The sequence below is a fragment of the Delphinapterus leucas genome, chromosome 12 (genome assembly GCF_059928025.1).
Source record: "Delphinapterus leucas isolate spDelLeu-1000000601 "Yukka" chromosome 12, BTC_Dleu_Yukka2, whole genome shotgun sequence".
NCBI lineage: Eukaryota > Metazoa > Chordata > Mammalia > Artiodactyla > Monodontidae > Delphinapterus > Delphinapterus leucas.
In genome coordinates, this window is record NC_143140.1 from 45,262,633 (window position 1) to 45,287,391 (window position 24,759).

Sequence of the window (24,759 nt, forward strand, 5' to 3'; positions counted from 1 at the left end):
AAAGAAGGCTCTTTCGACTACAGATTTTTATATATTATAATGCTAAAACCCTACTTGATATTTTAGTTTCACAGAAACAAAAAACCACCCTGCCTAGTACAGGAACATTTGCTTTTTCTTTATGATTCCTCCAGGTTCCTGAAAACATGCCCTTCATTTCTAGTCTAAAAACAAACAAAACTTGATAAGATTTGCTTTAAAAAACAGTCCATGCAACCCAATGAATGTTTATGCCCATTCCCCATGAAGTTGATAATCTCTAAATCTCTACTTATATCTAATTGTAAATGGCAACGAGTACAGATTTAGATATTTTTAAATAGATAGTTTATTAAAACATACTGATAAGTGTACCCTATAATAAATATAGTAAAAGAAAGATAGACAGGAAAAAGAGAAAAGTGAATACAATGACAAGAATGATAACAACATCTTCTTTAACATGATCTTGAGAAACAGAAGCACCTTAGCTCTAAGGATAAGGAAGAAGGAAAGTTTTGCCTCTTTAGTTTGGTAATTTGTATCAAGCTCAGAATCTCTGAAAGCTTATTTGATGCTCTGTAGTTAACAAGGCTTATTATGTGTTGAAAGCTAAGGTTTCTCTATTAGAGACACATGGCTCCTTCGAGCATGTTCTTTCCCTCAGTTAAACTGCTTCAAGTGTCTAAGCTTAAAAATGTAATATTGCTGCTTTGATAGTGAATATCTCAGATGGCATCACTTTCTCTATTCCCTTCCAGCATTTAAAAAACTTTTTTGTTTTGTTTTATAGGCCTGAAGTAATGGGACTTACAATGCCGAAATCATCAAGAGGTTTTCCCTGGCTCATTAAGTTAAAATTCTCCCACATAGTTAACTGCTGATTTTCACTCAAAATTACCATGATACTAACTCTGCTCTTCCTGACTTCCACACTTTAAACTCTGTATGTTTATATCGAGTTTCCTCAAGAACGCCCTCAGTTCTCTGAGAAAAGGAAGTCCTTTTACCTCAACACACCCCTCACTGGTTTTTTTTGTTTTTTGCGGTACGCGGGCCTCTCACTGTTGTGGCCTCTCCCATTGCGGAGCACAGGTTCCGGACGCGCAGGCTCAGCGGCCATGGCTCACGGGCCCAGCCGCTCCGCGGCATGTGGGATCTTCCCAGACCGAGGCACGAACCAGTGTCCCCTGCATTGGCAGGCGGACTCTCAACCACTGCGCCACTAGGGAAGCCCCTCCCTCACTGTTTTAATACATAGTAGATGGTCAATAAATATTGGTTGGCAACACAGCCATGTCTTTCAATTCCCCTCCTTAATTGATACTATTTTCCCCCCCCAAGCCTTAGCTATCATTCCTCCTCCATTCCCTCTGCCTTACTTGTAAGGACAGAACCACAAAGCAGAAGCTGAAGACAGGGACTTGGAAGGGCATTGTTTTCTCTTTGTCTCCCTTCAGAAACTTGTTTAAACATTTTAAAAGAGAATAAAACTAAATTTATACCTTTGGCACATGTCTTTGAAAGTAAAACAACCATCATTTAACAAATAAGCTACCTTTATTGGAGAACAGTCTAAGGGAAAAGCTGAGGGAATACCCCTTGTGCACTAATGGATTTTAGAGGATTGCTTTCCTCTAAAAGCATATGAACTCCATCAGTCTTGGTCCCCAGTGCTCTGAAACTCTGCACTCATGACTTGTGCGAGCCTTCATGAATTCAAATATATTTTTACCAATCATGTGACTTCTATCTATCCAAGATAATTTTTCAGTGCCAGAAAAGTTTATGATTGGGGGTCCATTCTTTTAAGAATATTTATACTGCCTAAATAACTCCAGATGTTTTGCTTTGGTTTTTGGTTAAGGGGTGGAGGCAGGAGGGCAGGAATCAAAATGAAGACCCTCCCAATTAGAAATGTTTGCCATTCCATCCTAAATGAGCTCTTTCTTATATTTCTGCTTGGAAGTCCCAGAATTTAAACTTATGACACTCATGTGTAATGCCAAAATATGAGGATTTAGATAGGATTGTTACTTTAAAAAAAATGGTTTGTGGATAGCTTACATCTAAATTATTTTTACAAATCACAATCATATGAAGCAGAGATTGCTTCCTGCATTTGTAATTAATTTGCCAACAGTATGAAGCACTCTTTACAGTCAGCTGTTTTTGATAGAGGAGCAAATTATGGAATGACAAACTCCATATTTTTTGAGAATTTGTGCACCTGCTGATTAGAATTTGTTCTCAAATTCTATCTAAACCTACAATGTCTTAAAGCTAATATATTTTCATACTATATATTAAGTATAGTCAAAACTGTCTGAAACATTCTGAACATCACTAGACTCATAAGGAATTTAATTTTGCTCTTTCTGTCTTCAAGAAGGTATATGCCAATCCCATGGAAGATTTCAAAATAAAAGGACGTAACAGCATCTCGTGGTAATCCATTCCTAAAAAATGTTATATCTAGGAAAAAGTTTCCCTACCTAACTGTAATCAATTCTGCTATAATTTAAGTGCATTTTTCTCCCTTCTCTGTCTTCAGGAAGACTTGATCACTATCTTCAACTATGATATTCTAGGCTATGAAGAATAATATGTAAGATAAACACCATGATCTAATTAAAGTAATGAGTACGGCAAAGGTCAGGAAAAGGCCTCTGGTTAGGAAAGGTTTTGCTTTATTCAATTCAATTCTGTGAGTACTTATTGAAGGCTTTCTGTGTCAAGTATATGCCAGGCAATATGAATATACAGACAAAATCATCTCCTTCAAAAAGTTCACAGTCTTAGAAATACTTATACCTAAATCAGAGGTCCAAAATAAAGGATCCACAGAAGCCAATGAATCCATGAAATGGCCAGCTGTAACTGAAGCATCTCAAATGGTGACGTGGAGAACACAAGGCCAATCTTTTTTTTTTTCCAGCTTTATTGTGGAATAATTGACAAATATAACTGTATACATTTAAAGCGTACAACACATGCCCAGTCTAACGCAGCCACCACTTGACATGAGCAGATTAAGACCATGGAGAATGCAAGCTCAATAGCGTCACAGCTTCCAATTTTTTGAAGAGAATGAAAGTTAGAGGAATGAGCAAAATATTTAACCTGGAGAAAGTCAGGGAATGCTTAGCAAAAGAGCTAACACTTGAGTCCTAAAGGTGAAGCAATACTTACCAGGTATGAATATAGATGATTTATCTCCTATGGCCACAGCTTAGGGTGGAAAGGGGGGAGTGGCAGAAGTGACTAGAGAAGAAGGAAGGGATGTTTTGCCATGCACAGGCCAAACTGTATCCTATAGAACATGGGAAGCTACTAAAGAGTCTGTGACTCCACATCGTAGAAGGGTACAATTTATCAATCTGTAGTAAGCTTTACCAAAATGCTACCCAGTGAGAGGTCAATATTTGATAGGCATAAAAAGAAGCAGGCACCTTGCTCATAATCCATAAAGCTAGAGTGGGCATCACTGTACCTAAATACTTGTCTTAGGCCTCCAACTACTGTGATGTCTAAGTGCCCATATGGTTCCAGTAGCAGCAATGACTGCTTAAACAGCAGCCAATTTACCCATGGAAAAGAGTATACCAAACCCAAAAAGAAAGTTTTGGGAGATCTACCATCCCCAGATGTTTCCCCTTTACTCTTGGCGAGGGTTTAAAAAAAAAAAAAAAAAAAAAAGATAATACCTTAGTCGTTGCTAAAATGACCTAAAGTTAGCAAAACATCTTGACATATATTATCCTCTCCCATCTAAGAGATCCTCGGCTCCCTATTTTCTCCTTTGGGTTTATAACACACCCACAGCAACCAACTGTATTCATATTTTGAACTCCTTTCTTTATACTAAACCACTTTGAATTCAAGAGCACCCCTTTCTTCATCCTCCTAACCCATTTTAGTCATCGTCTTAACCCATTGGTCAATCTTATTTTACCTGCAATTCAGTAATGAAAATATAATCAACTCTAACCCAAAATTAATCTGCATTTTGCTTCAGAAAGGATGTTTGTTTTTGCCAGGGACGTTTCCTATTCTCCACTTAGAAACAGGGAAAGAAAACTATGTTGTCCTCTAAGCCTTTCATTCAAGCCTCACAACAGGATAGGTATTATTATTCCACAAGATAGCTATTATTATTCTCATTTTCAATGATGAGAAAACTGAAGCTCTGAGTAGTCAACTTGTCCAACAGCAGCTGGTAAATGACATAAGCCAGGTCTCAACAGGTCAATCTGCTTCCAATACTATGTTCTTTCCACTATACTACATAGCTTCAACTGCTGTTTCTAATAACAACAGTCATAATACTCCACTTCCACCTTATATTTGTACAGTGCAGTATACCTTTCAAATCATTTTCATCTGTATTATTTCTCTGGGTTCCTAAAACTATCCTTCAAGCAACTTAGGCAAAGGAAAACAACAACAACAACAATAACCTAATATCACAGAGAAAGGATTATTGGGCACAAACAATAGCTAACAGCAGCTATGTTTATTGAGCACTTGAGCTAAACATTTTACAGTGTTGTCTCATGTAATTCTCATTACAATCCTGTGAAAACAAGAATAATAACAATCTCATCTCTTTTACAGATGAGGTAACAAGGCTCAAAAAATTCTGTAGTTCACACAGCTAGGAAACAGCAGTGTTGGAATTCAAGTTCGGGTACTGGTTAGCTCACAAGCCCATGTTCTTCTCTACAACCTCAGCCAGTACTGCCTCCCTCCCTCGCGGTGCTCCTCATAGAATATTATGCTTTCACTGTAATTAAGTTAAACTAAAATTAGTTGGAATTCCAAGTTAAAATCTGTATGCGTTCCCCAACCCACTATTAAATAAAAGTGGTAGAAGCAGCAAACAGGTGGCAGGATAATATCGACCCGGAATTTAAAAGAAATTCTTCACTGGAAAACCGACATGTAGATAATCAGAAACTCAATATAATTTGGAGGGAAATCAAACCATCAAGCTCCCAAGACTGCCCTCTTATGGGGCAAGAAACATCACCCTGACCATTTCACAAATGAACAAATTATTCTAACATACATTCAATATCAAGAAATTATTTTTTTAACATATCCTATGCAATAAAGTTATCAAGGATGGAAAAGATCCATTCCAGTTTTTTTTCTAAGTTGCCCAGGTACATCCATAAGTATTTTTAAAATTAGGTTAAAATACTGGGGCCAGGACCACTAACCTCTAGATGTTCATTTCTGGGGCTCCTTTCTATGTACTCATAAAATTATACCAGGCACACTTTATTGTCATATAGTCATACTTGTTTTTAATCATGGGTACTATGGAATAAAAAGTACATGAAAAAATAAATAATATTTAAAAATAATAGAACTACATAAAAATGCTTTTAAATAAAAGCTTTGTTAATATTAGTCCTATGAAACTGACACTCCTTTAAATACCCAGTAACATAAAAGAAATAACCTAAAGTTAGAAAGAAATGTTGATGAAGATTTGTGAAACCATTTTTATTGAGGATAAAATAAATTTCATCTATTTGGTGATATTTAACCATTTAAGATATAGAAAGCACCTGTCACAAAGCCCTGTAATTCACCAGGGATCGAATCCATGTTTTTTAGGACAATGAACTGGAACAGTGAAAAACTAAGAGAGTATTAAAATTTCTATTAAGACATTGGCAGTGAAAAAAGAAAAGTGAAATTATGCATACTGAAAATTAAAAGAAAAAGCTTTAAGAGAAGTTTGGAGATACAATATGATACTGTCGGGAAATAGATTTTTTCTTGAGAAACAAAAATTTGTACAAACACAAAGTAGACACTGGCAGTAAGGGTGGGAAGAAAAATGAATAAGTGACTAAAACCATTATGTATGCACAAACTTGGAAACCTCAGGGAAAATTCAGCAACTCTTGAATTTTCTCTCTCAGTACCTCTCCTTCATTTCCAACACTAATAAATAAATAGCACAACTCCAATGATCGGAGTATCCCTGGAGAATAATAAACCATGCAGGTATTATTATTTTAAAATATTAACATCACCAATTTGGAATAATACAACTAGAAACTTCCAGAACATTTTTGAAGATACTCTTCCATTTTACCTTCAATTTTTAAAATTTGGCTTTTTAAAAAAACAAGTTGAATTTTTATTCAAATACTCCTTTCTTAATAAGAACACACTTTAATAGTCTAGTGGTTGCACAATGGGCTTTATTTTCCTTTAAAAGAATTTCAATGACCTACTCTACCCTTCTTCCACCTGGTAATTTGTACTCCAGCACAGAGGAGAGAGCCAAGATATAATTGACAACCTAGGACATAGTACATTGACTCTTGAGCAACACAGGTTTGAACTGCACTTATATGCAGTTCCACTTATACGCAGATCTTTTTTTCAATAGTAAATACTTCAGTACTACACAATAGTTGGCTGGTTGAATCAGCAGATGCAGAAACACAGATACGAAAGAACCACATACTATATACAGAAAGGGACTATAAATTATCCGTGGTTTTTCAACTGTGGGGAGGGTGGGCACTCCTAACCCCTACATCGTTCAAGGATCAACTGCTTTTCAAAAAGTCATCTTCCTTTCTATGGAGTCCACTTATTAACAGTGTTTTAAGTTCAGAGAAGAAAGAGGAACTCTATTCTACATAGGCACATAAGAAATATTTAAACTATAAACCACCACCTATCCCAAACAAACCAAAGGAATCTCATTAATGTCCCACGCAAACTGTCTTAGGAAGGGAGGAGTATTTCCCCATCCCAAGCCCCCTACAAGCAAAGACACACCAATGCAGAGAGAGATCATTTCTCAAGTGATTCACAGGCATTTATAAGGTGGCATATTGAAGAACACCAACGTGAAGACCAACGTACCTTCTGTTCCAGCAGAGCCTTTATTTATGGAGGAGTTGTGAATGTGACAAGTGCAAAAACCATATCTATTTTATTCATCCACTAGCTCGCACACTACCCTGCATAGGCATTCAAGAAATATGTCTGAGTAAAATGCCATTCAAGGATAGCAAGAGAGAAAAAGAATACAGCTGATGTAAACACGTTATTTCCTTAAACTATAGACAGATACATTGAGAATTATCTACATTTAGTATAAGAATTTTAATGTATAAGGAGGCAACCCTGCCAATGCAGAGACTGAATACTATGGAAGGTCATTAAGAATCAAGTGCTGATCAGTCCACATACAGAACCAAGATAATGAAAGTGATGGTCTGGACAAGACTAGAAGTGAGACAATTCCCACCTGGTGGGACTTTCTTAGTTCATTGCATTACAAAGTTGGAAGGTAGATATTAGAGCTACAAAATATCAGTTTATTACATATGTGATCATGCTTATTTTATATGTGAATAATATATATGTATTTTATATGTTTGTTTTACATGTAACCATATTCTGGAGTATGGATTATCACTCTCAATGTAGCCTTTTGTTTATTTTTTTACTTTGGAACTCAGTGCTTTGTATTTACAGAAGAAAAATAATAAAGGAAAAGTCTGAAGCTAAAAAAAAAAAAAGCCCTGTAATTATTAAACACTATAAAGAATATGCTCATGCAAATTACCAATGCTTGAAAAATTCAAAACACTACTGCTAGGTTTTTAGAATATGATATAATATTCACTAGAAGTATCTCTAGCCTCACAATTGTGGAAACAAAACCAATTCAGTTTGCTAAAAAAAAAATCTCTGGAGCAAATGAAATAAACTTCCAAGGAGATTCCAAGAGAATGGCAATTTTTAAAGCTATTTTAAAATATCTGTTAAAATGAAGTTTCAGTGCACAAAAATAGAAAAAAATGAAAGGCTTTGAGAAGACTTTGGTGAGTCACAGGAAGAAAAGCAAATCCAGCTGCACTCCATAAACTAAAGATTTGTATCTAGAACTTCGGATAAGTATTAAATCAGAAACAACTATCTGAATAGTTAACATCTAGTACCCATTTTTAAAACCTACTCTAGGGTAGCTATTCTTGGGAAAACATTCATTAAACTCTTAAAACCACAAACACAGATAAATTTTGGTAACTAAAGAACGTCCAAGGTGTGTAAAACACGTACACACACACAAGAAGATTCTGAATCCTATAGAAGAATAAAGAAGGAACAATTATAGAATACAATATTGATGAAAAGCATTTGGCAATACAGCAGTAATGAGCAATATGAGAAAAGATGTGGATGTCTGAATCCTAATTCATTAGAATCTAACCACAAAGAATTAAGTATTATAGCACTTAAGAACCTACAACCAACTTATCTTTATTAACTGGGCCCAGAATTAAGAACACAGACTAGTCAGTATTCCTCAACCTTGAGTAACATTTGGAATATTTTTAAAGGGTAAAAATTCAGTCATCCAGTATTGCCTTAAATGATTTTTATTAAAATGTTATTTAAATATGTATTAATATAAAAATTATAAACACTGTATGGTTATCGTTCTTAAACAACTAAAATAAATAAAATTACAAATTGAATACAAAACTTATTCAAAGTGGCATTAATTTACTATGACAGGTGATGGTACTTGACTTAAACTAAATTGCAATTCCCAGTAATGAAAATGGTTCTGACCGTCTGGGGCGGTTCTTTGGAACAAGGGAATCCTATGGTAAAGATGCTATTCTCTCACCACTATTCTCTATTCAAACTATATGAAACTTTTATTTATTTAACACACTGCTTTTACCAGGTCTCCTGACTGGGCCGACAAGATTCTCTCTTAACTCTTGACACAAGAAAAAGATTGGTGAGGAGCATACCACAATCATTACTAATCACTTTAGTGGCTTCTAGAAAGGGCTAAAGATTTGGGTGGGAGGGAATACAAATGAAATGGACTCCCTGAACCCAAAAAGCAATGAGAGGAGCCCAGGGGAGGCTAGGTCTGGTGGTAGCAGTTAACTGCCAGAAACAAAGTGGGCATGGTGACTCTCACAGGCAGCAAGGTGGATATTGGGAATATTAGGTAATCTCAGGCTTCGTTGTGATAGGCAGAAATCCCTGTCTATATTTAATTGGTCAGATTCAAGAATTCAAATCAATATCCATCCCACTAAGATGTTTTGATTTAAATAACCAAAAACAAACAACTCCAGGTCTAGTGAACAGAGACCTCTCTGAGACGCTACAGTGGAGAGTCTTGGCCTCTCACTCAAATCTAAGACCCACAGTTCTTGAATGAAGAGGAGGCCAAATCCCTCTGGAAGATTTTTTTCCCGAAGGCATCTCTGGCCATTACCCAGGTAATGATGAGTTGGCAAAAGGAAAATACCCAATCCTCTTGAGGATTATTACCTACTAGCTCTGAGCTAACGTTAAGTAGGAATTAAGAATACCACTGGTCCCATTACTAAGGCATAACTTTTCTGGGTAAAGTTCTGGGCACTACTCTAGAGTGCCCAGCTGTTCAACAAGTTCTTTCCACATTGTCCAGTCAGAACCTGCACGTGTCCCAGCTCTGGGAGAACTCTGACAGTTGTACAGCTTATAGCGCCCAAGCATCCTATGTGTGTGCTGCTTAGTTTTCAATAACAGACTCAAGTGGGCACCTTAGATTTCTGAAGCCTTTCTGTGCATGCTCTCTCCTCTTCTGCATTCTGTCCCACAATTTCCAGCTGCCTCAGCCTCCCCCAGATCTGATCCGTCTCTTCAACTCAGCAGTGCCAGCACCCTCTGCTCGAGTTCCCCCTCTCTGTGCTGCTATTTGGAAAGTACCTCTCAGCAGAAAGTCAGTGATCACAGCTCTCACCTCATTTGTTTTCTCACTCACAGGGATCACAATCCTGTGCTCCCTGTACTCTAAGCAGAATATAGTTGTTTCATATATATTTTATCCAGTTTTCTATTTGTTTACAGCATATTATTCTAGCTTAGCAGAAGCAGACATTTCCAATCTATCCTTTTTGCCTCGTCTATCCCTTGTTCAGCATACCCCAAACTACTACTTCCTTACACTTTGCTAGGCAACTCCTTGTGGCTTATTTTTCCCTGCCTTGGTCATTTTCTTCCCATCCACCATGACCCAACTCTTACATCACCTTAACTTTGGAAGTCTTCAATTTTCTCTAGAGAGAGATTTTTTCCTCTTTCTCTGCCTCTACAGCATATTGTTCACACATACTACAGCATATATCTCAATATCCTCTATTTGCATGTCTCCCCACTAAAATGACTTTCTAATAATAATGGTAACTGCTAACATGTGACTACTTTCTATGTTCCACGTACTCCTCTAAGTACTTCGCCTATACTTGCCCATTTACGCTTCATAAAACCCTAAGATATGGGTACTATTATCCTCATTTTACAAATGAGGAAACTAAGGCACAGAGAGGTAAAGTAAATTGCCTGAGATCCCATACCTTGGCAGTGGTAGAGTCAGGATATGCATCTAAACAGTCTGATTCCAGAGCTCATGCTCACTATACTGCCTCTCACGAATTCCTGAAGGGCAGCAACTATGTCTTATTCTTATTTGTATATCCATGCCCAGAGCACCTCAAATATTTGTGGAATGAATTAAAATTTATAATTTTCTCAAAGTCTTCCAAGAAAAAGTCCTTCATAAGTAATGTAGGCTTTCAGTACAGTAATTACAGAACTGAATCTAGAAAGGGTCTTTCATAAACATGGGAGAGACTAAAATTAAATTTCTAATAATAAATTCAAAGAGCTCTAAAGAAGTATACCATGCAGAAAAAGACTAATAAGGTTTTTTAGGTAGCTAAGTAACTAGTGAACTCAGTCAGGAACAAAAAGTCTCTACCCAGGAATCAATACCCTCTAAGAGAGAGACTAAATGTCATAATTTGTCTCCAATAAATGCATACCAAATTGATCCCATCTATCTAAATCTAAAATAGAGATCACAGTTTTTCCAAGGCAAAAGTAAAAAGACAGAATATTTAAACAAAAATTTAATCCTAAGAGCCAAATCTGTCAAGAGTAATCAATGAACACAAAGCCACATTGCTCAATGGACTTAGCTATGTTAAATAACAAGAATTTAACCAATTCTATATGAAAAAAAGTATTGTTATTATCTTTGAAACAATTAAGTGTCCTCCATATGTTTATTAAAAGCTCATAAGTTCTTGACAGTAGATAGTACATGCAGTGAATTTATAAAAGCTAAAAGTACTTAAAAATAAAACTGATTTATAGAAATTTAAGTGACTAAAAATAAAAATATATATTTTGCACAAATGGATAATTACATTTAATTAGCAAGATAGTAATGGCCCATAGGGTTCAAGCTGTACTGGGAGAAAGTGGGGATTGATGCACTGTCACAACCTCTCCCACACTACCCATCCACATCACATACCTGGACTTTGACATCATCCTACATATAATACCACTGTCTAGCTTGGACAGGTCCACAATCCCTCATCCAAAGTTCTTGAAACCAAACGTCTTTCAGAATTTGAAATTTTTCGATTTAAGAAAGGTGCAGTTCACCCAGCACTCCAGAAAAATCTGGGGCAGCACCCTGTAATCAAACACATTAATATTTCTGTAGCAAAATGCAAGAATATTCACATTAAGTGGGATAAAGAAGACTATAAATGATCTCACATCAGTTCAGGTCAGATTTATGAGTCTAAGAAAACATTTTTTCTGAGCTTTCAGGATTTTTAAACAGTAGGAAAAGGATGATAGATTTGTACTATTAATACATACTGCATTCAATCTGCTCATTCCCTGCCTGAGAAGTGACAATAGCTCCCTTAGCTGCTATGTTCAGTTACAACACTAATTTCTACTAGTCCAGAATTGGCAACACTTTTGGAAATCATTTAGTCAAACTTTCTACTTCACTGCTTAGGAAACTACAGCCCAGAGATGGAATAACTTGCCTAAGGTCACACTGTTACCTACCGACAGAGATGAAACTAGAACATACAAGCCTCCTGTCTCCTAGGCTTACTTACTGTTTGTTCATTCACCCATCCATCCATCCATTCATTCTCTCTCTTTTCAAAGTGATTTCTTTTAGCTTTTCAAAATAACGAAATAATTATAGACTCACAGAAAGATGCAAAAATAGTACAGTCTTCCCTAGGTATCCACAGGGGTATTTGGTTACAGGGCCCCCTGAGGACACCAAAATTTGTGTTGCTCAAGTCCCTTTTATAAAAGGGCGTAGTATCTGCATATAACCTATGTGCATCCTCCAGTATACTATTTTTTTTTTTTTTTTTTGCGGTACGCGGGCCTCTCACTGCCGTGGCCTCTCCCGTTGCGGAGCACAGGCTCTGGACGCGCAGGCTCAGCAGCCATGGCTCACGGGCCCAGCCGCTCCGCGGCACGTGGGATCCTCCGTGACCGGGGCACGAACCTGCGCCCCCTGCATCGGCAGGCGGACTCTCAACCACTGCGCCACCAGGGAAGCCCCAGTATACTTTTTTTTTTTTTTTTTTTTGGCTGCATTGAGTCTTCGTTGCTGCACACGGGCTTTCTGTAGTTGCGGCGAGTGGGGGCTACTCTTCTGCGGTGCGCGGGCTTCTCATTGCGGTGGCCTCTCTTGTTGCAGAGCACGAGCTCTAGGCACATGGCCTTCAGTAGTTGTGGCTCACGGGCTCTAGAGCGCAGGCTCAGTGTTGTGGCACACAGGCTTAGTTGCTCCTCAGCACATGGGATCTTCCCGGACCAGGGCTTGAACCCATGTCCCCTGCATTGGCGGGCGGATTCTTAACCACTGTGCCACGAGGGAAGCCCACGAGGGAAGCCCCCGAGGGAAGCCCCCTCCAGTATACTTTAAATCATCTCTAGATTACTTACAATACCTAATACAATGTAAATATCAAGTAAATAGTAGTAAATACAATGTAAATGTTACATATAAATAGTTGCCTGGCTCAGCAAATTCAAGTTTTGCTTTTGGGGAATTTTTTTCCCCCAAATATTCTCAATCCATGGTTGGCTGAATCCACAGACACAGAACTCGTGGTTAAGGACTGACTGTATAAAAAGTCCTTATGTATCTTTCATCCAGCTTCCCCCAATATATAACTGTAGTACAATATCAAAACCTAATAATTAACATTGGTATATTATTGTTAACAAAACTACAGACCTTATTCCATTTTCAGCACTTTTCAAAAACCTGTATTCGTTTGTGTGTAGGTATATACTGTTCTACACAACTTTATACCATGTATTGATTCACGTACCTACCATCACAATCACGATACTAAACTGTTCCATCACCACAATATACTCCTTTGTATTTACACTCCTCCCTGTTCCCCACAGTTTATGACTTAGTAGCCACTAATCTGTTCTCTATTGCTATAGTTTTGTCATTTTGAAAATGTTGTATAAATGGAATCATACTTTTGAAACTGACTTTTTCCTTAGTTGTGGTAAAATACACATAAAATTTACCATCTTAGCTATTTTTAAGTATACAGTTTGGTAGTGTTAAGTATATTCACATTAATAGTTCATTTCTTTTCATTGTTGAGTAGTATTCCATTGTACGGTTGTACCACAGTTTGTTCAACCACTCACTTTTGAATGACATATGGGTTGTTTCCAGTTTTTGGCTGTTACAAATAAGGTTGCTACAAGCATTCATGATAGGTTTTGATATGAGTTATTATTTCTCTGGGATAAATGCTCACAAGTGTGATAGCTGGGTTGTATGTTAAGTGTATGTTTAATTTTATTAAAAATTGCCACGCTGTATTCCAGAGTGGCTGTACCATTTTTACATTCCCATCAGCAATGTATGAGAAATCTAGTTTCTCACCAGGATTTCATATTGTATTTTTTATTTTAGCCATTCTAATAGGTTTGTAGTGGTATCTCATCATGGTTTTAACTTACATTTTTCTAATGGCTAATAATGTTGAACAACTTTTCATATGCTTACTTGCCATCTTTATAGGCTCTTTTTGCCCATTTCCTAATTGTATTGTTCGTTCTCTTACCACTGAGTTTAGAGAGTTCTTTACATATTCTGGATCCAAGTCCTTCTTCAGATAGTGATTTGCAAATGTTTTCTTCCTGTGGCTAATCTTTTCATCCTATTACAAGGTCTTTTTGCAGAGCAAAGTTTTCAATTTTGATGAAGTCCAATTATTATATTTTTTCTTTAATGAACTGTATTTTTGGTTTCATGTCTAAGAACTGTTTACCTAGCCCTAGGTCCCAAAAATGTTCTCCTATGTTTTCTTAAGTTTTATAGCTTTACATTTCACATTTAATTCCATTTTACATAGACCTTTTTTTTAATATGGTGTGAGGTTTAGGTCAAGGTTCATTTTCTTGCCTATACTGTCCAATTGTTGGCATTTGTTGAAAAGCATCATTTGTTGAAAAGCATCATTTGTTGAAAAGACTATTCTCCCTCCATTGAATTGCTTTTGCACCTTTGTCAAAAATCAATTGGGTATTATTTGTGTTGATCTATTTCTGAGTTCTCTATTCTGTTCCCTCAATCTGTCTATTCCTCTGCCAATACCACACTGTCTTGATCAATTAAGCTATATATATTAGGCTTAACATAAGGTAGAATGACTCCTCCCACTTTCTTGTTTTTTTTTTCAATATTGTTTTAGCTATTCTAGCTCCATTCATGCTGTTCATTTTACTTTACTGTACTGCTTATTCTTGCTTTTAAGGTCTTCCCTATGCCTAGTAGAGGTATGACAGCCTAAGAAAGAAGAAAAAAGAATCAAGAAGAAAAAAAATTGTAATATAGTACCACCACTCTAAAACACTACCCATGTAATTTCTATCCATCTAACCCAATCACATCCCAGTTTCTTCATGAAAGATTCTCTACTATTCCAGCCACTTTCGTTTTTTTATTTTTGTTACTGAGGTATAGTTAATGTACAATAGTGTATGTTTCAGGTGTATAACATAGTGAATCACAATTTTTAAAGGTTATACCCCATTCACAGTTATTATAAAATATTGGCTATATTCCCTGTGTTATACAACATATTCTTGTAGCTTATTTGTTTTATACTTAGTAGTTTGTACCTCTTAATCCCCTACCCCTATCTTACCCCTCCCCCTTCCCTCTCCTTACTAGTAACCACCAGATTGTTCTCTGTACCTGTGAATTTGTTTCTTTTTTTGTTATATTCACTAGATTGTTTTATATTTTATTCCACATATAAGTAATATCATACAGGGTTTACCTTTCGCCAGGCCACTTCAGTATCTCTAAATGCAATAGCTAATATATCTCTACTCATTAGTAAAAAGTCATTTACCTCCTTTTGATATTTGTAAATATATTTGTGTCCAACACAATGTCTATTCTCAAAGGACATGGTCCATGTTTTAGAATTCTTTATATTCCTCCATAAGCTTCAATAAACATTGAATTAAGGATTATTTATCTAATTGGAACTTACAACACAGAGAAACTAGAACATCTAGAACAAGAGTAAAAAATTAGCTAATTGCTACATTGTTCCTAGTAATAAGATCATTATCTCACTAAATCTCAAGATTTTAAATTTAATCTCATTTCTCAATTAAACTGTTATAAAAGTATACTTCTAGGCTTTTTTCCTTTTTCTTGGTGAGATAACTTAGGTAAAGAAAGAGAAGGTAGTGAATACTGAATTATGGTGATTTCCTTTTTTTCTCCTTCTGTTTGCCAAAAATGTCACTATACATCTAAATTTTAGGGCCATAAGATATGATTCACCCCTAATATATCAATACCATGTACATCTACCCAAAAAGTAAAATGACCCAAGGGATTAGAATATTGATTTAAGTAAATGTAAAATGGAACTAGTAAAAGAATTTACCAAATCCAATTTCCTATGGTCCTAACTATATTAACTCTATGGGGTATTTGTGTCCTTTGGATAGCATACTGAAAGGCTCTCTCTCTTAATCATCAATGCTTTGCTCACAAGATTTCAACAAAGTAAGGTGCAGTACGTGAAACAATATAGCTGCTTAATCCATGTTTTTTAGCTATAATTTAAAATAACCACAATCTGCCTACCCTATGGATCAGATGCCTGCTTCTTTGCTAAAACAGATATATGCACGACCCCCTCCCCAAAAGTTTTTTGTTCATTAGCTGCCTGTGAGTTTAGACTGTTTAAATAATTTAAATAAATGTAATAAAACTATATGCAGATTAGCTCCTCCTTTTCTTACAAAATATATATGTTACTACAACATTGCTGAAACTTACTATTTTGTTCCTCTTCAATTCTTTCACTGTAATATGGGACTACGCAGGCAGGGTAGGCTACATACAGTCAGGGAAGTTTCAGAGCCATCAGTCTTACAAGCTTTCATCTAGTGTGTCTCTGGTGCCCTTGAAGGAATCTTCTCTAAGACCCTAAATGATGCTCTGACATTTAAGTACATGAACTGCAATTCTCAGAATACATACATTAATAAGGCTCTTTCTAGTTCTGCCCTTTTCACTTCAACACTTTATTACAGAGACTACAATATGCATCTGCACAATGTAATATACAGTCCAGGAGGATTGGAGCCAGGAACCCCCACGGATATGAAAATCCAAGGATGCTCAAGTCCCTCATATAAAATGGCATAGTATTTGCATATAACCCAAGGCACATCCTCCCCTATACTTTAAATCATCTCTAGATTACCTACAATACCTAATACAATGTAAATTCTATGTAAATAGTTGTAAATACAATGTTAATGCTATAAAAATAGTTGCTGGTGCACAGCAAATTCAAGTTTTGTTTTTTGGAACTTTCTGAAATTTTTCTTCCCCTGCATATTTTCGATCCACACTTGGTTCAATCTGTGGTTGTGGAACCTACAGACCCGGAGGGCTGGCTGTACTACTACAACCTCCACCACTAACACTACCATTCCCATCACATACAGAAAATCCCACTATTTGATTAGCAAAAATTAAGACACTTCATGGTTCGTGTGTTGTGAGAACAGAGAGTAACCTGAACTCAGACACCGCTAGTGAGAACGTACACTGGTACAACCACTTCGGAAAACAATTTACTATCTCCTAAAGCTGAACACATGTGCACACATGCCTTTATTCTCTCAAGACAAGTACACCAGGAGACGCGTGCTGCATATTCACAGCAGCACTTTTCATAGCACCAAAAAATGCAAACAACCCAAATGCTGATCGAAAGAAGACTGTGGTATATTCACACAGCAGGATTTTACACACCAGTGAAAAACTAATGAAGTATAGTTAAACATAACAGGGATAAATCTCAGAAACAATGTCGAATTTAAAAGCAAGTCATAAAGGACTGCATGCAATAAACTAGTATATTTATAAATTTCAAAAATGAGCAAAATTATACACATTACTATTTAAGGAAACACTCGTGTAATTTTTGAAGGAAAAATAAACACAAAACTCAGTATAGTGGGGATCAGGGAGATGGACCAGTGAAGAGAGAAGGTTCAATAGGATTGATAAAGTTACACTTCTTCAATTGGGTGGTAAGCTCATTCGTTTCATTATTAAGCTTTAAAATACATACCTATGTGTGTTTTGAGTGTGTATCATCTAGAATCTCTGGAGAACTAACATTCCAGCTTCAGGACAAGTTTAGCCTACTCATAAAATGACATTCCTGATAACTGGGAATGATGCCAAGAAATAAAATCACTCTACTATTGCTATTTGGTAACTAGTAACAAAGAAATAGCAAGTGTCTCATAAAAAATTAAAGCAAGAGGATGAGCAAGGGAAGTGAGGGTGGCTATAAAAGGGCAACGTGAGGGATCCTTGTAGTGATGGAAACGTTCTGCATCTTGACTGTATCAGTGTCAATATCCTGCTTGGGGGGAGAAACTGCATAAAGGGTACATTGGCTCTCTCTGCATTATTTCTTCCAACTGCATGTGAATCTCCAATTATTTCAAAAGTGTTTTTTTGTTTTTTTTTTTTAAAGAAAACATTTTTTAAAAAGATAATTTTTGTCCAGGATTTCTCCGCCTTGGTACTACTGACATCTTGGTGCACCTAATACTTCATTGTAGGGGGCTGTCCTGGGCATTGTAGGGTGTTTAACAACATCCCTGGCCTCTACCTACTAAACACCAGTAGCATGCCCCAGCTGCGACATCTCCATACACTGCCAAATGTTCCCTAGTGGGCAGACTGCACCATTTGAGAACCAATGCTCCAGTCATAAAAGTGAAGAACTGTGGAAATATTCTCAATTGAAGGAGACTAAAGAGACATGACAACTAAAGTAATACCTCATCTTAGGCTGGATCCTGTACTAAAGAGGAAAGAATGCTATAAAAAAAACATTATTGGGTCAATTAACAAAAGTGGACTATCAATGGTATATTAAATAAAAGTACGATACCAATATTAAAAGTAAGTTGATTAATGTAGTTATGTAAAGAATATCCCTATGCTTATGAAATGAAGTACTTGGGAGTAAAGGACCACGACATATGCAATGTACCCCGAAATGATTCAGGAAAAATATATCTGTGTGTGTGTGTGTATGTATTCTGTTTACATATACATGTGAAGAGTATACGTACGTTTGTATACCATAGGTGAATATGATTATAAAGTTATGTTCTTTGTATTATTTTTATTCTTGCAAATTTTCAGTATGTTTGAAATTATTTAATAAAAAGTTGGAGTTTTTAAAAATGGAACCAAAAGTTGTGGTCCTTAAAGTCCTAATGGCAGGTTTCACAGTAGTAGTTCAGCATAAGTGACAAAAATCCCGAGAGGAAAATGACTACTGACTAGATAAATTCCTACTCCAAGCCTGAGACAAACGTTGCAAGTAACTAACTTTCGGCCTATCTCCCCCTCCCCATTCTTTTTAGAGGTGACCTCTCGAATAATGCGGAACCAAAAATAAACCTATCCCACTTTTAAAAGACTATTTCTAGGAAGCGACTCAAACCCACATCCCTACTCGATTTCTCCACAAATCACTGTGACTTCACCTTCAGTAGTTAAGAAGCAAAAACGCGAAAAGCGCACGTGTTCTCATTCTTTCTCCGCAAAGAGTTAGTAAGTTAAGGTGAGTAGAGCAGAGAAGACACAACATCGAATGCCTAGGATGGCTGAGGAAAGGAAGAGGTAAAAAGGGCAGGCAGGCAGTCTCAAAGAGGGAGGAAAGGGTGTATAGGCCAGGAAAAAGGACCCGAGTGGGTGCGAGTGTGTCAGGGCGAGAGGGAGTAGCTCACCTGGCTGTGGTAAGCAGAGGGTGCTGAGTCCCCACCAGCTTCCGCACCTGCATAGCGATGTTGCTGAGCTCGTCGCTCAGCAGGCAGCGGAGGCTCATGAAGGACGTGGGGTAGCCCACGATCTTCTCCGCCTCTGACACCACTTGGTTCCAGTGGGCCGGGGACCTGGAGGACTGACCACGCCAGGAGACCACCGAGGAGATGGTGTCGAGGGGGCCACGTCGGGGCCCCGAGGCCCCGAGATAACAGGGCAAGCGCAAAAGCAGCTGCCGAAGGCTCATAGTTTGAGTCTGGGGGTGTCAGGGACTTGAGGGTGTCCGGAGGTGGCGCGGGAAACAAGCTAGGAGCAGATGAGGAACTTGCGGGAACTAGAAGGAAGCAGCGCTTCTTGACCCTCAGAGGAGGGTGGGTTTCTGGAGCCGTGACCAGAAACGAACTTTAACTGCAGCTTTCTGCAGCCTGGGTTAGACAGACAACAGCCCCAAGTCAGCGCTGCCCACGGCCATCTAGGGTAGTAGCCACAGCACTGCCTTGGTGGGGAGCGCCATATTGTGAGCGTCAAACGCGGCTTGCCGTAAAGACGGAGGAGGGCTGCTCTGCGGCAAAGAATTTTTTCCTACTTTACGGCGCAGCCGTGAACGGCCCGGAGGGGCGGGGCTTTGGAGGTGAACCCCGGAAGGCGAGGTAGGATGAAAACATCAGCTCCTCCCACTTTCTCGTCCCTGCGAGGACAGAGGGTGACAGAGACCGGGTTGTGGGCCCCGAGTGGTGCCCCAGCCCCTTGAATCTGGGACGAGTCTGAATCGTTGTAGGATTCCCAGCGCCCAGCGCAGAGTGGGCACGCATAAATATGTGTCGTGAACGAGGGTCGGTGTCTACTAATGGTCTTTTCGCGGCTCCCAGCCCTCCGGAAGGAGGGGCTCAGGCGGAGGCGCCAGCTTCTCTGGGAAGCCATCGGCCGCCAAGCCCTGGCAGTGGTGGTGGACTGGCGTGAGGGTCGCTTCTCGGACTGTGGGGCTTCAGGAGCTGTGGGCCACGGCTCATGTGGAGTGAGGTGGGAGGCAGAATCCGGACGTGGGGCTGAGCGCTCGTGACCTCTGCTCCCAACCTAGGAAAGGTGGCGTAGCCCCGCAGAAAGGGTGTTTTTTGTTTTTTATTTCCCCAGGGTGTGTCCTCATTCCTTGTCTCTGGCCGCCTCACTGAACCTCAGTTCCCATGTGTACAGCTCAGGCAGAACCAGCAGTGCCCCCTGAAAGGGTGCAGAGAGACACTTCTAGAAGGAAGCTCCGCTCATCGTCGAGAATCCAAAACTACCACTGACTCTAGTGCTTCCACTTACATACAGCCCATGTATTAGTTCATTTAATACTCAAAACAACCCCGTTAAGTAGATAATATTAGTATTCTCCGTGTTTCACATGAGGAAACTGAGGCACAGCCAAGTCGTGTAAATTGCCTAAGGCCACACTAGGCAGGAAAGTAAACCCAGGTAATCTGGTTTCTGAGTCCATGTTCTTAGCTACAACATTACTGTCTAAGTAACAGGTTACCAACCACTTCTCATTGTTGTCAGTGTGGTCCTGTAATGCTACCTATTCTTTATCATGTATGTCTAGCATCCTGCCCCCTTTCTCATCACCCAAAACAAGTGTTAACAAACCCTTGTTAATAATAAAGATATATTACCGAGTTTTACACCCTAAAAAAATAGCTTGTAAAACTCTCTTTAACTTTCAAAATCCTTTCAAATTCATGATTGATATTTTTAAAATTAGCATCATGCCTAATACTGGACTAGATTCGGACTACATAAAAAAATTCAGACTTAAAAATGGGCAAATTAAGGAGTAATTATTCACTTTGCACAAAAGATGCTTTCTCTAAAAAGGTTTAGCCTCAGACTCCCTTTGAATGGCAAATTTCCCTTGTGATTTAACAATCCAATTTTATTTCCAAAAATTCAGTTTAGGCATAACTTTTCAAGGGTACATTTTAGATAAAGTGAATTATGCTCATAAGTATTAAAAACAGTCTGGCCCAATAAATAAGGCAGGCCGAAGTTCAAAAACAATTCCTGTGAAAGAGATAACACACTCCCGGCAATAAAATTCAGGTCTGTTCTAGATGAAAATAAATGTGGAGAGTGAGATACCTTACCATTCTAAAAAGTTCCAAGGCCTGAGCTTCTGGGTTATCCAAGGTGAAAGAAGTCATGAAAAAAAGGAAGGGAGATAAGGACTGAATGTGATATATTGTGCACCTGAGGCTGTTTCTTTAGCAGCATGGTACTTTAAGACTAACTTTTCATGCAATTTCCTTAATACCAATTCACAGCATGTACTTTAATTTCTCCACAGAAGCCAAGAGCATTATTCTCTGGTCATACTCTATTAACCAAGTTTTTGATTATTCATGGGACTTTTAGTCCCATTTACTTTAAATAAGTAGCACTTTCCTTTATTCTTAGAATGAAAAGTTTGCATTATACCTAATGATAATCAGTTTTTAGAAGGTTAAAATTGTATTTATTATTTAATCTTCCAGATGAATACATAACTCCTTAGAGTCTGACTAAAGAGATATCTGAATTGCTAGTGACTTCTGGAGGTGCAGAGAGGGAGAATCTGTGACTCTGCCCTTCCTCTGTCACTGATGATAGTCATTTTGAGGATATCTGTGAATGTGTGCATAAAGGAAGAATACAGCAGGGTTCCTTACCTTGGCACTAATGACATTTTGGAGCAAATAATCCTTTGTTATGGTAGGCAGGGGGCCGGGGGTGAAGGCTGTCCTGTGCATAGTAGATGTTTTGCAGCATCCCTGGCTTCTACTCACTAGGTGCCAGTAGTACCCCTCTCCAACCAGATTTGTCTAAGGACCTGGCCAAATGTCCCCTGGGGGGCAAAATCGCCCATAAGAATACAGGGAAATGGGAGATGCTGAAAGAAAAAAATTCCCATCCATGACATTTACTCCTACAAAGCAGCAGAAGAGGTCCTGGGTGTGAGCAGCCCTGCAAATTAGAGAGTAGTCACTCTACAATCTGTGGAAACCTCCAGCCATACACAGGGACATCTCCTTGGCATTGGGATTTTTCTGGAGACAGAAAGCTGACAAAAGATGGTCACAGTTCCTCCTTCACCTTTCTAAAGATCCTGAAGCTGGTAAAGTACTAGTGGACTTCACTTGCTGTCTCTCTGCGTTCTGCTGACCTTAGAAAGAAGTGAGGTCATATTTGATGTCCTTTTCTTTGGCCAGAAACTCGAACCAGCCTTTGGAAATACAAGGTCTTAACACGGATGGTGTATGCTTTGGGCTTAGGCATTTCCATGATTAGGTGAGTGGAAATAGATAGGGATACTGCAGCCACCCTGCTATCACCCTCAAAACAATCACCTATTGTTTATGCTAAGAGAGTTCTTCCAAAAGTAGATGAAAGCGTGGCATGTATCTTGGGGCAGAATGATAAAAGGAGGCAATAATCTGATTAGCAAAAATCCAAAAGTTTGACCACCTACTGGGTTGGCAGGCTAGAGAACAGGGATGGTACATATTACCAGTAAGAATGTAAAATGCTGTGTAAACAGCACCTATGGAAGGGAATTTGATAATCCCTAGCAAAATTACATATATGTTTATATACTGTGTGTAATTACAATATACATTTGACCCAGAAATTCCAATTCCAGAAATCCTTCCCAAAATATAAAATGACTTATGCACAAGGTTTTTCACTGCACTATTATTTGTAATAGCAAAAGACTGGAAACAAACCAAATAACCATAAGTAGGGGACTAGCTGAATAAACTGGGGTAGATCCATACAATGAAACACTATGCAACTCTGAAAAAGAATGAGGGCCATCTCCAGAAAATATGTCTCGTATATCTCCAGAAAATATGTCAGCTTTAAACAGCAACAAAAGCACAACCAAGGTGCAGAGCAGTATAGTATGCTATTTTCTTAGATAGGTGAACTACAAATATATATTTGTATACATTTGGGAGGGGGGAAAACAGGTGGAAAGGACAGGCATGCAAGCAAAGTACTCTGATGAATATACCTTGACTATATAGTTTTGACTTTAGAATCATATATATGTATTTTACATATTCAAAATAATTTTAAACTCAAAAGAAAAATGTGATTCCTAAAATTTGAAAACAACTGAAGCAAATTACCTAACTGTATATTAAGTTGGTGGTATAATCGCACCAAGTAATTAATTTAATGACTTTAGAAAATACTGTTTTCACTGTACATTCACCGAAGAATATGCTCTCAGGATAAATAGATTTACAAAGAAGTCTTAAACTTCATTCAGTGTCTTATTGCTAGTAGAAATACAGATATTATTACTTTCAAACTATTCTTGTATATTACAGGTAAAAACCAATATTAGAGTTGTTATGAATGATTTTCAGAGTAAGTAGGATCCATGTAAGATTAAAGGTGAATTGGAAATAGTATGAACTTATGATTTTTCCTTTTGAAAAGTGTTTCTTATAACAGAAACAGACTCACAGATATAGAGAACAGACTTGTGGTTGCCAAGGGGGAGGGGGGTGGGGAAGGGAAGGATTGGGAGTTTGGGATTAGCAGATGCAAACATATATAGAATGGATAAACAACAAGGTCTTACTGTATAGCACAGGGAACTATATTCAATATCTTGTAATAAACCATAATGGAAAAGAATATGAAAAAAATATATATGTATAACTGACTCACTTTGCTGTGCAGCAGAAATTAACATAGTAAATCAACTATACTTCAATAAAATAAATTTTTAAAAAATAAGTAAGTACATTTCAGGAAAAAAAAATGTTTCTTATATCCCAACAAGGAAAATTTTACATTTATTGAAGAAGGAAAAAAAATTTACTTGCTTTATCCCTTGAAAAGTCCTAGAAGTAATGATAATCGTGTACCAATGAGCACCTTTAGCGTTCATATTGTACTTTTAATACATCATTTCCTATTAAAAGGAAGGACATTCTTTGGAGGAATGACAGATATCAGGTCTGGGGCTAGAAATGTGCATGATGAGCCTGGGACACCCTGTTGTGCCAGAAGCTGTTAAAGTCTAAAGTCTAATAGGACAAGTCAAAGGGAGAATGCTATCAGCATAAAGGAGCTTCTACTGGCTGAAAAAGGGACAATCTGAGCATCGGAAAAGAGTAAGACAAGTACAATTGACTGAAATTCATTGATGACATATAAATCTTTTTCATTATTAGACATAACTAATTGAGTATTTGCAATATAGTGAAAGAATTGAGCATTTATCCTGCCCTTCCTGCAAGAATTACATTTAGTGGTGTCTTAGTCTGGCTTACCCCCTTGAAAGCTGAACCTGGAACAAGGGCTTACTTTTAGGTAGTATATTTTGGACAGCATTCTCAGGAAACAGCAGCGGATGACTAGGAGAGTGAAACAGGGCAAGTCAATACAAGGGTGTTCTTGAGTTAGTCATCACAGTGGGCAATAAGGCCTTGAGCCTGCAGGGACTCCTTGAATTGCTATGTAGAATATACTTCATAATTGTCAGCTTG

At 37.9% G+C, this 24,759-nt stretch overlaps 1 protein-coding gene across 4 annotated transcripts in view; it reads right to left on the minus strand.

Moving 5' to 3' along the window:
- PDSS2 (decaprenyl diphosphate synthase subunit 2) overlaps positions 1-19,811 on the minus strand; it is a 279,875-nt gene extending 260,064 nt beyond the window's left edge. For 2 of the 4 annotated variants that reach the window (XM_022553618.3, XM_089921619.1), the window contains exon 1: positions 19,204-19,811. In XM_022553618.3, coding sequence (XP_022409326.1) covers positions 19,204-19,484 — 281 coding nt within the window. In that variant the 5' untranslated portion in view covers positions 19,485-19,811. The remainder of the gene's footprint in view (positions 1-19,203) is intronic. The other 2 variants (XM_089921620.1, XM_022553615.2) reach the window with 2 other exon arrangements.
- Positions 19,812-24,759: the final 4,948 nt, after the last annotated feature.